Source organism: Trifolium pratense, linkage group LG3, assembly GCF_020283565.1.
Source record: "Trifolium pratense cultivar HEN17-A07 linkage group LG3, ARS_RC_1.1, whole genome shotgun sequence".
Lineage (NCBI taxonomy): Eukaryota > Viridiplantae > Streptophyta > Magnoliopsida > Fabales > Fabaceae > Trifolium > Trifolium pratense.
Window position 1 is genome coordinate 1205934 of NC_060061.1, and position 13082 is coordinate 1219015.

The following is a 13082-nucleotide window of genomic DNA, read 5'->3' on the forward strand; positions in this document are numbered from 1 at the left end:
CTGATAATTATGAACCAAACCAAACCAAACTGATAATTATGAACCAAACCAAACTGTTTCATTTTAGTTTTAAAACTGTTAGTTGTGGTTCAGTTTTTTTTTGTTTGGTTCGATTTAGTTCTGCAGTTCGGTTCAGTTTTTGATTTTTTTTGCCCACCCCTAATGTATGATGCTATACGTTTGAGTTCTCATTGGCACCTTTTTTGCCCATGGTATTATTTTTGGTAGTCATATATACATCTAGTCTAGTATATAGTAAGATACATACATCAACCAAAATACTTGACTAGATGTATATAGTAAGATACTATGGAAAATACATACATCTAGTCTAGTATATAGTAAGATACATACATCATCAAAATACTTGATTGTGAGCAACTCAACATTCCTTTTACTTGTATATATATGATACATACATCTAGTCTAGTATATAGTAAGATACTATGGAAAATCCTAAATTGACCCTCCTAGCACCTTAGCCCTCCACTTGTCCAATTACTAATTACTAATTCTAATATAACATAATTATATTTGAATATATATATATATATATAATCATAATTTATATTATATTTATATACATATCCCTATGAAAATATCTTAAATTTTATTTTAAATTCCTATAAAAAATTTCGCCAAATTACGATCTCTAAATATTTTTCATCACACTTTTTGGTTCATATGTGTATCATTTAACATTTTAAATTTTTCCGTGATCATATTTAATACATTATAGAAATCTTACTTGCAAAAGGTTAATTTTTTTATAGATCAGCATGAATTAAATATGAATTTTTATGAACAAAATAATATACACTAGACAAAATATTGTTCAAAATTTTTTGAAATAAATATCTCAATTTCGTTTTTAACCCCGATAAAAAATTTCAACAATTTTCGGTCCTCCAAACATTTTTCGTCGCAAACTTTGGTTCATATTTTTAAATCAACTCATGTGTCATTTGAAATTTGAATTTTTTTCACGGTCATAATTTTTTGCGTTTAAAAACTTTGAATTTTTCCCAATGACTTGGTGTATTTTTTGTCCCATTTAATTTAATGCAATTGGTTTAATCTATATATATATATATATATATATATATATATATATATATATATATATATATATATATATAAAAGAGAATACATGAGTTTTGGTGTGAACTTTTTATAATACCAACAATAACCTTGATTTTTTTAGTAGCAACAATAATATTTTATTAACAAATTCACCATAACACAAGACACATATTTTTTTTTAGCAATAAAAATCTTTTATTAACAAACTCATCATAACACAAGACACATATTTTTTTTAGCAATAAAAATCTTATATTAACAAACTCATCATAACATAAAACATATATTTTTTTTAGACATAAGTTAGACACGGATAGGCGCGTAACGCGCCTGCCTGGCCCGTTAGTATTAATAATTTATATGTTTACAAGAATAAGAATGATTTTTTTTTATATATATTATATGCAATTTAAATAAAAAAAATTTAAAAAGAAAATTATACTTTTTTATTAACGGGCCACTTTTATATTTTGGACATAGCTTCCTAAAACTCGGAGACATCCCGTAAATCACCTATAATTTTTTTAAACATCCATAATTATGGATAATCTATATAATATAAACTTTCAATTCAAAATGAATTTTGTAAATTTCATTTTCGTTATAATAATATTCGCAAGTGGCACGTGATGGTGCAAGACATGACAAGCTGTTGCACTCTAGAACTTGTCTTTTTAAGGACCTAGTCCTCTCTTTCTTTCTCTTATTTTTCCTCGTGTGTGTAAACAAAGAAAAAAAAAGATCAAATTAATTTTTTTTTTTACAAATAAATTGAGAAAAAAATGTGTATCTATAATGTAAAATAATTTTACACTGTTAATTAATATCAACCATATTTTCTACCACATCACTCCACTAAACCTCATTTTTTTTAATATGATAGAAGAATGTTTCATTCTTATTGGTTGACCGTATAAATTTACACTGACTGATTAAATTAATTGAAAACTAAAAGTAAATTAAAATTGATTTCCCCTACAACCCCATTTCACTAAACTAAATCCACAGTCAGAAAAAAGGAACACTACTTGACTTCAACGACCCACCCGTTCGGGTCGGGGCTCACCATGTTTGATACTTAAGCTTCTTCACCATCTGCAAATCCTAAAACCAACCTTCGCTCTTTTTTCTTCTCATTCTCTTCTACAATGCCTTTCATCTCCAAAATTGAACGCCAATCCGATTACAATCGCTTCAGTTCATCCACTCCCATCGTTATCGACAATGGCGCTTCCTATTTCCGTATTGGGTACTCTCTCAAACCCTAATTTCATCTCAAAAATTCCAAACCCTATTTTTTACTTATCTGTGCTCGCTTTCTTTGTTTTTCAAATTTTTTCATGATGGGTTTTTCATTTTAATTTTCAAGTTTGTTTCTTTTTGGTGAATTTTCAGATGGGCTGGTGAAACTGAACCTCGTGTTGTTTTCCGCAACATTGTTCAAAGACCACGACATAAATCCACAGGTATAATCATATGTTCCTATTTTTTGCTATGCTTTTGGTTCTTCTTCATTGTCATTTACGTTGTTTAGTGTTTGTGTTTGCTTAAATTACTTTGTAATTTTCTTTTCATGAAACTGTGTAGTTAAAGATTGTAGCTTTTATATTTAGCAAACATTAGGGTAATTGTTGGCATATGGAATAATTCATGGTTAATTTTTACATTCTGTAACACAGGAGAAACTGTCACCATTGTTGGTGACCATGATCCAGCATTATTGAAATACTTTGACTGTACTCGCTCTGGACCGCGCTCAGCATTCGACAGCGATGTTGTTTTTCAGTTTGAAATAATGGAATATGTAAGTTTTCCTGTTACAATTATGTGAGTATATGAGGAATAGTTTTTCTCTTTTTTGAGGTTTTCGATATATTGATGTTGTGTTTATGATAAAATTCCCCAATGTTCATATGCTAGTCTGATTTATTTTGATTCTGCATTGTGTGCACGTGAGGTTGCACCTTTAATTCATGTAGTGGTCTATTTTGATAGCTGCATGTTAGAATTGGAAGTTATATTTGTTTGTAAAAAGTTGGTGGTGCTTGCTGTATAATTGCTATTGCTATAAGATAAGATAGGTTTGAGCTAATGAGATACCTGTGCTGTTTAGTTGTTGATTTCACCAAAACGAATGCCAGAAGCCGTAAGAATTAACCTCTAACTAGGGAAACAGGCTTTTGAGTTTACGAGTCCAAACTTGCTGTAATTTCTGTACTTAGAATTTCTTGTCTAGTGTGTAGATCACTGTATTTCTTCAAGGATTTACATATTCCTAACACTATCACACAAAAATGGTGCCTTGCATCTAGCATTGTTAGAGTTCCTTTTCATAGTATGAACAAATAAATGGATGCATTGTTCTCCTCATGTGAAGTATATGGATTTTTTTTAATAAGGTGTGAAGTATATGGATGAATTGAAGTGAGACAGCTAGGTTTGGTACTAGGACATATTTTAAAGGTCACCGGTGGAATATGGAACCATAGGACCATAAGTTTGTAATAAACAACCAGTTAGGAAGTTTACCATATTACATATTGGGAATAAAGTCATACAAGTACAGAAGTTTAAGCTGTATACTTCATTAATTTAAAATCTTATCAAGTAACACATTACTAACTTGTTGTTTCCATCTTTAGATTCTGGACTTCGCTTTTGATCGGTTGGGTGCAACAGGATCAGAGGTACGTCTTCAGTGGAATAGTTTTTCTTCTCTTCACAGAAAAATTTAGTCTGTTATCTTTGCTATTGTGACATTTCAATGATATTAAACTCCAATGGTTATTGTTCTAACTTTGGTGTTCCGGTTAACTTAGTGATCTGTGTGATGTTGTTAGTTGTTACCTTGGACTTGTAGTTCCGTGGTTGTAGCATTTAAACTATTATGACTCACTCTTTGATATTTCTATGTTTAATGCCAGAGCAGATTGATCATCCTATCCTGATTACAGAATGTGTATGCAACCCAGTTCACTCTCGAAGTAAAATGGCAGAACTTCTTTTTGAGACTTATGGAGTTCCATCTATAGGTACTATTACTAATACTTTTTTAACCCTACAATAGCAAAAGCCTTAATCTTTTACAAGAGCCTTAGTAGTAGAAACAAAAGTGTTGCATTGCCCGTTGGCTTATGCTCAATCTTCACCACCAGGTCTATTCTTAAATAAATGATAAAGAAATAAATATATTCAAAGCTCTAGCAGGCCATGTTTGGCATCTTGTCGCTTAGTTGTTAGTGGCTTGGATACATTGCATATGCACGTTTATATCTATTTATGTTAGGGGATGTACACGTAATTTTATTGGCTAAGCTACCTGTGCTTCTCTGTCATGGCAGCCTTTGGTGTTGATGCAGCATTCAGCTATAAATATAATCAACAACGAAGTGTTTGTGATAAAGATGGTCTTGCTATGTGTCCTGGATTCGCTACAACCCACGTGATTCCGGTATGCTTTTTATGCTATTTGCTTTATTTAAGGATTTTGTATGTGAAGAAAATAAATTTTACACATCAATTTGAAGATTATTATGGTTGTATCCTCTCAGACAAACATTGTTAAAGAAACTGTGGGGGAAAAAAATAACTATAAGATATAAAAAATGGTAATTTTAAAAATAAATAAATATGCTGAATCATTTTCAATCGTCAGTTCTGCTATTTTGCAATTTTGTAAAGTGATTATAATTATTTCTAATTTCTAATAATCTTTATTTGTTTTTATTTTTTCAGTTTGTTGACGGAGAACCTATTTATAAAGGAAGTTGTCGTACTAATATTGGTGGATTCCACGTTACTAATTATTTAAAGCAACTTCTTTCACTTAAATATCCGTATCATTTGTGAGTATGAAATCATCCTGCTTCGGCTATTACCAAGCTAACTCCTCAATACATATTATTTTTTAGGTCTTATTAAATTCTCAATACAGGGCTAGATTTACATGGGAAAAGGTTGAAGACCTGAAGATGGAACATTGTTACATTGCACTGGACTATGTTTCTGAAGCTCAATTGTTTCAGGTAAGAAATAGGTTCTTCTTCTCAATATTAGTCCGTCCACTGTTTCTAAGGCTTGTACGTCAATTAATGATCTGACAGAAAGGAACGAAGGAGGCTGAAGAAAAAACCAAAATGTGGCAGCTCCCATGGGTGCCACCTCCAGTTGAGGCACCTCCTTCCGAGGAAGAGATTGCAAGAAAGGCAGCAAATAAAGAGAGACAAGGTCAAAGGTTGCGAGAAATGGCTGAAGCAAAGAGGTCATCAAAAATTAATGAGCTGGAAAACGAATTGCGTGGTTTGGAATTTCTTTTGAATCAACTTGGACATTTTCAAGAGAGTGATATACCATCTTTCTTAGCAGAGACTGGCTATGTCTCTCGGCAGGAAGTAGAATCTGCCCGTAGTAAGGTTGTGCAATCCTTAAGGAAACAAAAAGGTGAACAACCTGAAAGTGAAAAACCTGATGTTCCCTCTAATGAGAAGTATACTCTTATAAACATCCCTGATGACATGCTGACGGCAGAGCAGGTGAGTTTTTTTTTTGCAATATGTTTTATCATTGTGAGATTCAGCTCCCTGCCTTCACACCCTTTAAATGACTTCTTTGATGATTATTCACCATACCTTGCAAAGTTGACAATGCTTATTTGGTTTTACTCTTTTGATAGCTTGTTGAAAAGAAGAAACAGTTGTCACTCAAATCTATGTCTGATGGGAGGCAACGATTAAAACAGAAGCGCCAGGAAGAGTTACAGGAAAGAGTGAGGAAAGAACGGCTAGAAGAGGAGAAACACTCGTATGTTCCATTCTTCATTTTATTCAAGCCTGATTAAAATTACTCTGTTGCATATTTATGTGAGCAAGAGATGATATATTCAGCTTAGTAAAATTGAGAGAAAAGTGTCTGCCTTCATGTTTAAGACAAGGCTTGTCTACAAAGCACAACTTTAATCTTGACAAGGCTGGAATACTTCTAAATAGTAGTGCTTTTTTATGCTTTAAAATGTGTCTGATTTGTTTTTCTGGACCTTAATGTGTAGGAAGAACCCAGAGCTTTACTTGGAACAATTGCGTGCCAGATACAAGGACCTTTCGGAGAAAATTGACCAGCGTAAACGGCTCAAGACAAATGGAGGCTCTTCCACAAATGGAAATGGTTTGGCGGGTAGTGTTGGCCGTGGTGAGAGACTTAATGCTGCTCAAAGGGAAAGAATGCGCCTGCTGGCAACTGCTGCCTTTGATCGTGGTAAGGGCGAGGATACATTTGGTGCCAAAGATGAAGATTGGCAACTTTACAAATTGATGAGTAAAGATAATGATGACGACGACGAGGAACCAGATGAGGATACCACAGAGCTAGCCCGCATCTCTTCGAAGCTCCAGGTTAGGTCGTGTCTTTTATAATATGAAACCTAACCTAAAACTATACTGTGTTGTCGCCTACATGTTTGCATGGTTATTGTAGATTTCCTTGTATCAAAGGATTTTTTATGACTCACAAAACTCCTGCTGATATTTTGGTTTGGTAGGCCTTGGATCCAAAATTTGTGGCCGCGGGAACCTCCCAACCTGCCGAGGCGCCACGTGCTCGTCCGCTCACCAAAGAAGATTTTCAGATTGTTTTTGGGGTTGAAAGGTTCAGGTGCCCTGAAATTTTGTTCAGTCCAAACTGGATTGGTGTTGATCAAGTTGGATTAGATGAGATGGCTGGGGTGTCGATAAGAAGGTTATCATGTAAAGACGAAAAGCTTGAAGAGAGAATGACTAATTCAATACTTGTGACTGGTGGAAGTTCTCTTTTCCCCGGCATCATTGAACGCCTTGAAGCTGGAATTCGGATGATAAGACCATGTGGTTCGCCTATAAAAATTGTTAGAGCGCTTGATCCAGTTATGGATGCATGGCGTGGCGCGTCTGCTTATGCATCAACCCCAGGTTTCTACACACAAACATTCACTAGGATGGATTATTATGAAAAAGGTGAAGACTGGCTTCGGAATTATCAACTTCGATATTCATTGTAATTGACTAGATAACACAGTACATTGTTAATTTCTTGAACATCATACCTCGATTTAGACAAATACTATATGTTATCCACTAATCTAACTTTCTGTCCATATTGTCGCTTAAGCTAGGAGTATGATACTTATGTTTTCACTTTTCAGTCTGATCAATAGCATCAACTCTTCTCCAGGTAGAATTGTATTGAAATCTGTGAAGTCCCATTATGTGCCAATTAAGCAATGTTTGTAAGATTACACCATATACTGTACTACCTAATCATATTATCTATAAAAGACATTGAACAAATAAACCCATATTATCCTAAACAATTTAATACTAGTATATCTTCAGGATTAAAGAGCAAAAACTAAACCAATATACTTTTATTTATGGACAATGAAATTTTTGAAGTTTTCTCTCCCGAATTCCCGCATTTCTTTTCTACCCCTTGAATTTTCGTTTTTGCTCTTGGGGGTACTGCAGTTTATACGAACCGAATTTTTTTGTCATGCTAAAAAAAATCGGTTAATATAAACCGAAATATTGTGTTCCAAATTTTTTTCCAGATTTCCTCCATAAATTCTGCATGAGACTCTCAACTTCCACAATTTATTTGAAATACTAAACGATGCCCGATTTGAGTAAACGACCATTCGTTGGAAAGCTTAGGGTGTCAAGAATACAAATATAATTTTTGTTTTGAGGGTTAACAATCCAATTGGTTCAGTTTGACCAAATAATGGGTACTGGTACTGAAACAGAGCATAAACTTTTCTTAAACTTGTAGGTAGATTTTCTCATACTATATACTTAATGAAATTTAACAATTCCGGTGTCAATCCTATAGTAAATTTTGTCTTCTTTACACTAGATTAAAAATCATTAGCATATGACTTATATTCAGAGAGCTATGATAAATTTACCACAGGTATCTCTACAACATTTTGCAGAAACTTTTCTCAAACATGTAGGTAGATTTTCTCATACTATACTTAATGAAATTTAAAAATTCCGGTGTCAATCTTATAGTAAATTTTGTTTTCTTTACACTAGATTAAAAATCATTAGCATACGATGTACCAAAAAAACATCATTAGCATACGACTTATATTCAGAGAGATATGCTAAATTTACCACAGGTAGCTCTACACCAATTTTCACATAAATCTTTCTTCTTTTTGGGGGTAAATTTATGTTATTTCGGTTTATATAAACTGAATTTTTTTTCCCTGTTTAAAAATTTTGGTTTGTAGAAACCGAAATAAGCTGGCCAAATTTTTTCAAACCGCAAGGAGCAAAATGAGATTTTTGGGGGTATAAAAGAAAGGCGGGGGGTCGGGAGAGAAAACTTCAAAATGTTCAGATAACATGGATGACTTTGGGCTTGGGCTTGGTTTTGGCTGCGATAGATTGTTAGTCTGACCCTATTTTTTTTTCTTTTCTGTATGATATTTTCTCTCCGGGCCCCCCATGTATCTTTTATACCCCCCAATATTCCAATTTTGCCCTTGATAAAAACTTCGGTTCGCAGAAACCGAAGTTTTTTCTAGTTCAAATTCAGGAAAATTTTGGTTAACAGAAACCAAATTTTGTTTTCAAGACAAAAAAAATTCGATTCGTAGAAACCGAAGTTTTTATTGAAGGGCAAAAAAGTAAAATCCAGAGGGTGAAAAAAAACCATGAGGGGCCTAAAGAGAAAATATCTTTCTGTATATCTTTCCTTGCACACCTTGTGCTTCAAAATCGGCGGCCCGACTCATTTCGGCCCGGCCCGGTCGGGCTTCGTCGGGTCGGGATAAAAAGCTCGAATAAAAAACGGGCTACTAAAATTAGTGTCCGAGCCTGCCCCGGGTTGTCGGGCTTTCGGACCGACCCGGTTTATTTTTTATTTTACTTTTGGTGCTCAAACTCAACATTATAAATAGGATTAATAATTCTCACGCGTCTTATTTTTACTCATCCTCTACTTATATTATATATATATTTATATAATAATTCTCACGCGCCGTATTTTTACTCATCCGCTACTTATATATATATATATATATATATATAATAATAATAATAATAATTCTCGCGCGCCATATTTTTACTCATCCGCTACCTACGACTTTCTCGAGCCCTATTTTTACGTACCCGCTACTTACGAGTTTCTCATGCGTCATATTTTTACTCATCCGCTACCTACGACTTTCTCGCGCACCCTATTTTTAGTCATCCGCTACTGATGAGTTTCTTGCGGACCCTATTTTTACAAATCTGCTACGTACAACTTTCTCGCACGCCCTATTTTTATTCACCCACTACGTACGAGTTTCTAGCACGTCCTATTTTTACTCATCCGCTACCTACAAGTTTCTTGGGTGCCCTATTTTAATTCATTTGCAACTTAAGTAGCGAACGGTGTTTTATAATTTATATTACAAACTAAGTTCAAATCATCAAAAACAAATTATTTATATTTATTTTAAATTTTTTTTATTATACTTTTTTTTCGTGCTTGCGGGCCGCCCACGGCCCATTCTGACTAGTCCATATTTTAATCGGGCCGGGCTAAAAAGCCGGAAATAATTCGGGCAAGGATTTTCAAGGCCCGAGTCTGGGAAAAAATCGGGCTTGGCGGGCCGGCCCATTCGAGCTAGCCCATTTTGACAACTCTAATATTATGTACCAAAGAAAAAATGTTATGTACCAACAAAAAAAACTTTGTTTTCCAAATATATATTAAATCTTTTACAATTTCAACAACTACTCCTAAATATTTGGAATTTACTATAATAGATAAAATATAACTTTAAATTATCAAAATAACAAGTAATTTCAAACATTTTTTTCTTTCTAAAATGACAAGTAAAATGGAACGGAGGGAGTAATTGCTTTTGTAAAAACAATTGCTGGAATAAAATTATGGTAGTAAAAAACTGAATGTAAAAAGTTAAAAAAATTTAACAATTATGTTTGTCCATTCGATCAGTTGATAGGCTAAACGAGGCTAAAAGTTCTAGTCTCATCCTCGTATTGTCCACGTCTATTAGTTTCCTGGATATATTTGCAATTTCGATATATTTCAAAAAGGGTTAAATATGATTTTGATCCTTATAGTTTCCCGGAATTTTCGTTTTAGTTCCTGAAGATTTTTTTTCACATTTTTTAGTCCCTGAAGTTTTTTTCGTCAAGGTTTTTAGTCCATACTTTTCATTCAACTCGTGCATATCATTCGAAATTTTAATTTTTTTTTCTGCGGTCATGTTTAATACATTATATGAATCTCTCTTACAAAAGTTTAATTTTTTTAACAAGAGATGAATTAAATATGAATTTTTAGTTTTTTGCACATAACAATAAAAAATAATTCATCTTATGTTAAAAAAATCTAAATTTTTATCGGAGATGTTCTTATAATATTATAAACAAGAATATAAAAGATCATTAAAAAATGTGAAAATATACAATAGTTTGATTAAAAGTAAGGACTAAAAACCTTGATAGAAAAAACATCAGGGACTAAAAAGTGTGAAAAAAATCTTCAGGGACTAAAACAAAAATTCTAAAAAACTATAGGGACAAAAAACATATTTAACTGTTTCAAAAACAAATGCAAAATCGAGATATATTTTCAAAGACTAAAATAATGATTTGTTCTTATGTTAATATTTTTTACGATTGTTTTTTTAGGGGTTGACCTCTTCCAACAATTCATTTTTTTTTTACCTAAGATAAATAAATCCGTTGTTTCATTAAAAAAATAAATTGGATAAGTAAATATTATAAAAAACAAATAAATACTGGAGTAGTAAATACGATCAGTTAGAAGGCTAGATCAAATTTTTACTATTTTTGTAAAAAAATCGTTTTTTTTTTCTTCTTTTCTTTCTTTTTTGAATAAGAAGTTTGGAAGCTAACTATTTCAAAAGAGACCCGTTAGAAAAAACGCATACTTTTCTTTGTTTTTCCATCAAACGCTTTCTTTATCTGTGAAAGAGATAGTTTCTTGTTACTACAATTTCATTATCAATTGTCAATCTTTCTAACCCTAAATTCAATTCATAATTTGTTTTCTGTTTGCACACTCTTTCGTTCTCCGTCAATCTTGATTATCGCGCTCAAAAACCTCACAACACAATGCAACACGTTCGTGTAACTCGCTCCGAGTCTCGTTCTCTTCGTTTTCGATCGTTTTTATCATGCCGATGGCTAAAGCTGATTCCAAAGCCGCTGATAACCGGTAAATCGTTTCTATCCGTTTGCAATTTTCTGATTTTGATTTTTAGGGTTTAGATCTGAATATTTCGATTAGGTTTTTAATTCAATTTTTTGTTGATTTTTGTGGCTTAGGTTGAAGCGTAAGGGATTCATGTTTCTGCTGCCTTTGCTTGAATTGAAATGGAAAATAATTCTAAGATTCTTGTTTAGGGATTTATGTGTCTGCTGCCCTTGCTTGATTTGAAATGGAAAAGAATGTAAGATTCTTGTTTATGTTTCTACTGCCCTTGCTTGATTTGAAATGGAAAAGAATGTAAGATTCTTGTTTAGGGTTTCATGTTTCTAATGCCCTTGCTTGATTTGAAATGGAAAAGAATTCTAAGATTCTTGTTTAGGTATTTATGTGTCTGTTGCCCTTGCTTGATTTGAAATGGAAAAGAATGTAAGATTCTTGTTTAGGGTTTCATGTTTCTACTGCCCTTGCTTGATTTGAAATGGAAAAGAATTCTAAGATTCTTGTTTAGGGATTTATGTGTCTGTTGCCCTTGCTTGATTTGAAATGGAAAAGAATGTAAGATTCTTGTTTAGGGTTTCATGTTTCTGCCGCCCTTGCTTGATTTGAAATGGAAAAGAATTCCGACATTTTCTGTTCCACTAATCTTAGTTTGTCTTTTGTAGATATGATGGTGAAGGAGAACCATCACAGTTGGCTCCTGTTGACATTTTTGTTAGTACATTGGACCCTCTCAAAGAGCCGCCTCTTGTAACTGCAAATACTGTTTTGTCTATACTTGCTGTTGATTACCCTATCGACAAGGTTTCCTGCTATGTATCAGATGATGGTTCATCTATGTTGACTTTTGAAGCCTTATCTGAAACAGCCGAGTTTTTAAAGTTGTGGGTGCCGAAACAGCCGAGTTTGCAAAGTTGTGGGTGCCCTTTTCAAAAAGCACAATATTGAGCCAAGAGCACCTGAATTTTATTTTGCAAAGAAGACTGATTGCTTAAAGGATAAGATTCAACCCTCATTTGTTAAGGAGAGACGGGCAATGAAGGTTGTTCTTGAGGCATCAATGATGTTTCAATTTCCAGTTCAATATTTATATCTAGACATGTAGAAATATTAAATATGGATATTTGTGCATAACAGAGAGAATATGAAGAATTCAAAGTAAGGATCAATAGTTATGTGGCCAAAGCTCAGAAAACACCAGAGGAAGGTTGGACAGTGCAGGATGGAACTCCTTGGCCTGGAAATAATTCTAGGGATCATCGTGGAATGATTCAGGTATTACAATTTTCTCTATAATGCACATAACCTATGCCATTATTGATATTTTCAGTTTAGTTATATTTATTTTGTGGTATGCAGGTGTTTATAGGTCATAGTGGAGGACTTGATACCAATGTTTTGAAAACCGGACCGGACCGGCCGGTCCGACCGGTTCGACCACGAACCGGTGCCCTCGGCGGTCCGGTCGACTAGCAAGAACCGCTAGTCAGTGGAACCGGTCAAAAACCGGTGTGAACCGGTATGAACCGGTGTGAACCGGTGTGAACCGGTGAGCCGGTGAACCGGAAAACCGGCCGGTTTTTCTCTCACTTAAAAAAAAAAAAAAAAACTGATTTTTTAATTAAAAAAAACGATGGATTGAAATTGAAAGGTTAAAAAATCAAAAATCTTTCCTTTCCAACCATAGACTCAAACACGTGAAAAAATTATATGAACGGTTCAATATAAACGGTTCAATAACGGTTGAACCGATCCGACCGGTTGACCCTTGA

The 13082-nt window shown here is 33.6% G+C and overlaps 1 protein-coding gene and 1 long non-coding RNA gene across 3 annotated transcripts; both read left to right on the top strand.

Annotated features, from left to right (window-relative positions):
- Window positions 1-2050: 2050 nt before the first annotated feature.
- LOC123918239 (actin-related protein 5) lies at window positions 2051-7247 on the top strand. Of its 2 annotated transcripts, XM_045970236.1 has the most exons (12): window positions 2051-2332; window positions 2479-2549; window positions 2763-2887; window positions 3726-3770; window positions 4013-4115; window positions 4425-4534; window positions 4819-4928; window positions 5018-5108; window positions 5187-5615; window positions 5756-5883; window positions 6128-6470; window positions 6617-7247. In XM_045970236.1, exons 1-12 carry the CDS (start codon window positions 2232-2234, stop codon window positions 7109-7111), a joined length of 2151 nt encoding a protein of 716 aa, XP_045826192.1. In that variant the 5' UTR covers window positions 2051-2231; the 3' UTR covers window positions 7112-7247. The 2 variants fall into 2 exon arrangements, with proteins under 2 accessions (XP_045826192.1, XP_045826193.1); XM_045970237.1 differs by lacking the exons at window positions 2051-2332; window positions 2479-2549 and having other exon boundaries at window positions 2795-2887; window positions 4008-4115.
- A 3781-nt stretch (window positions 7248-11028) lies between these two features.
- LOC123918240 lies at window positions 11029-12919 on the top strand. Its single transcript, XR_006812729.1, has 5 exons — window positions 11029-11319; window positions 11430-11554; window positions 11976-12352; window positions 12448-12585; window positions 12670-12919. It is a non-coding gene; the product is annotated as an uncharacterized LOC123918240 (long non-coding RNA).
- The last annotated feature ends 163 nt before the right edge of the window (window positions 12920-13082 follow it).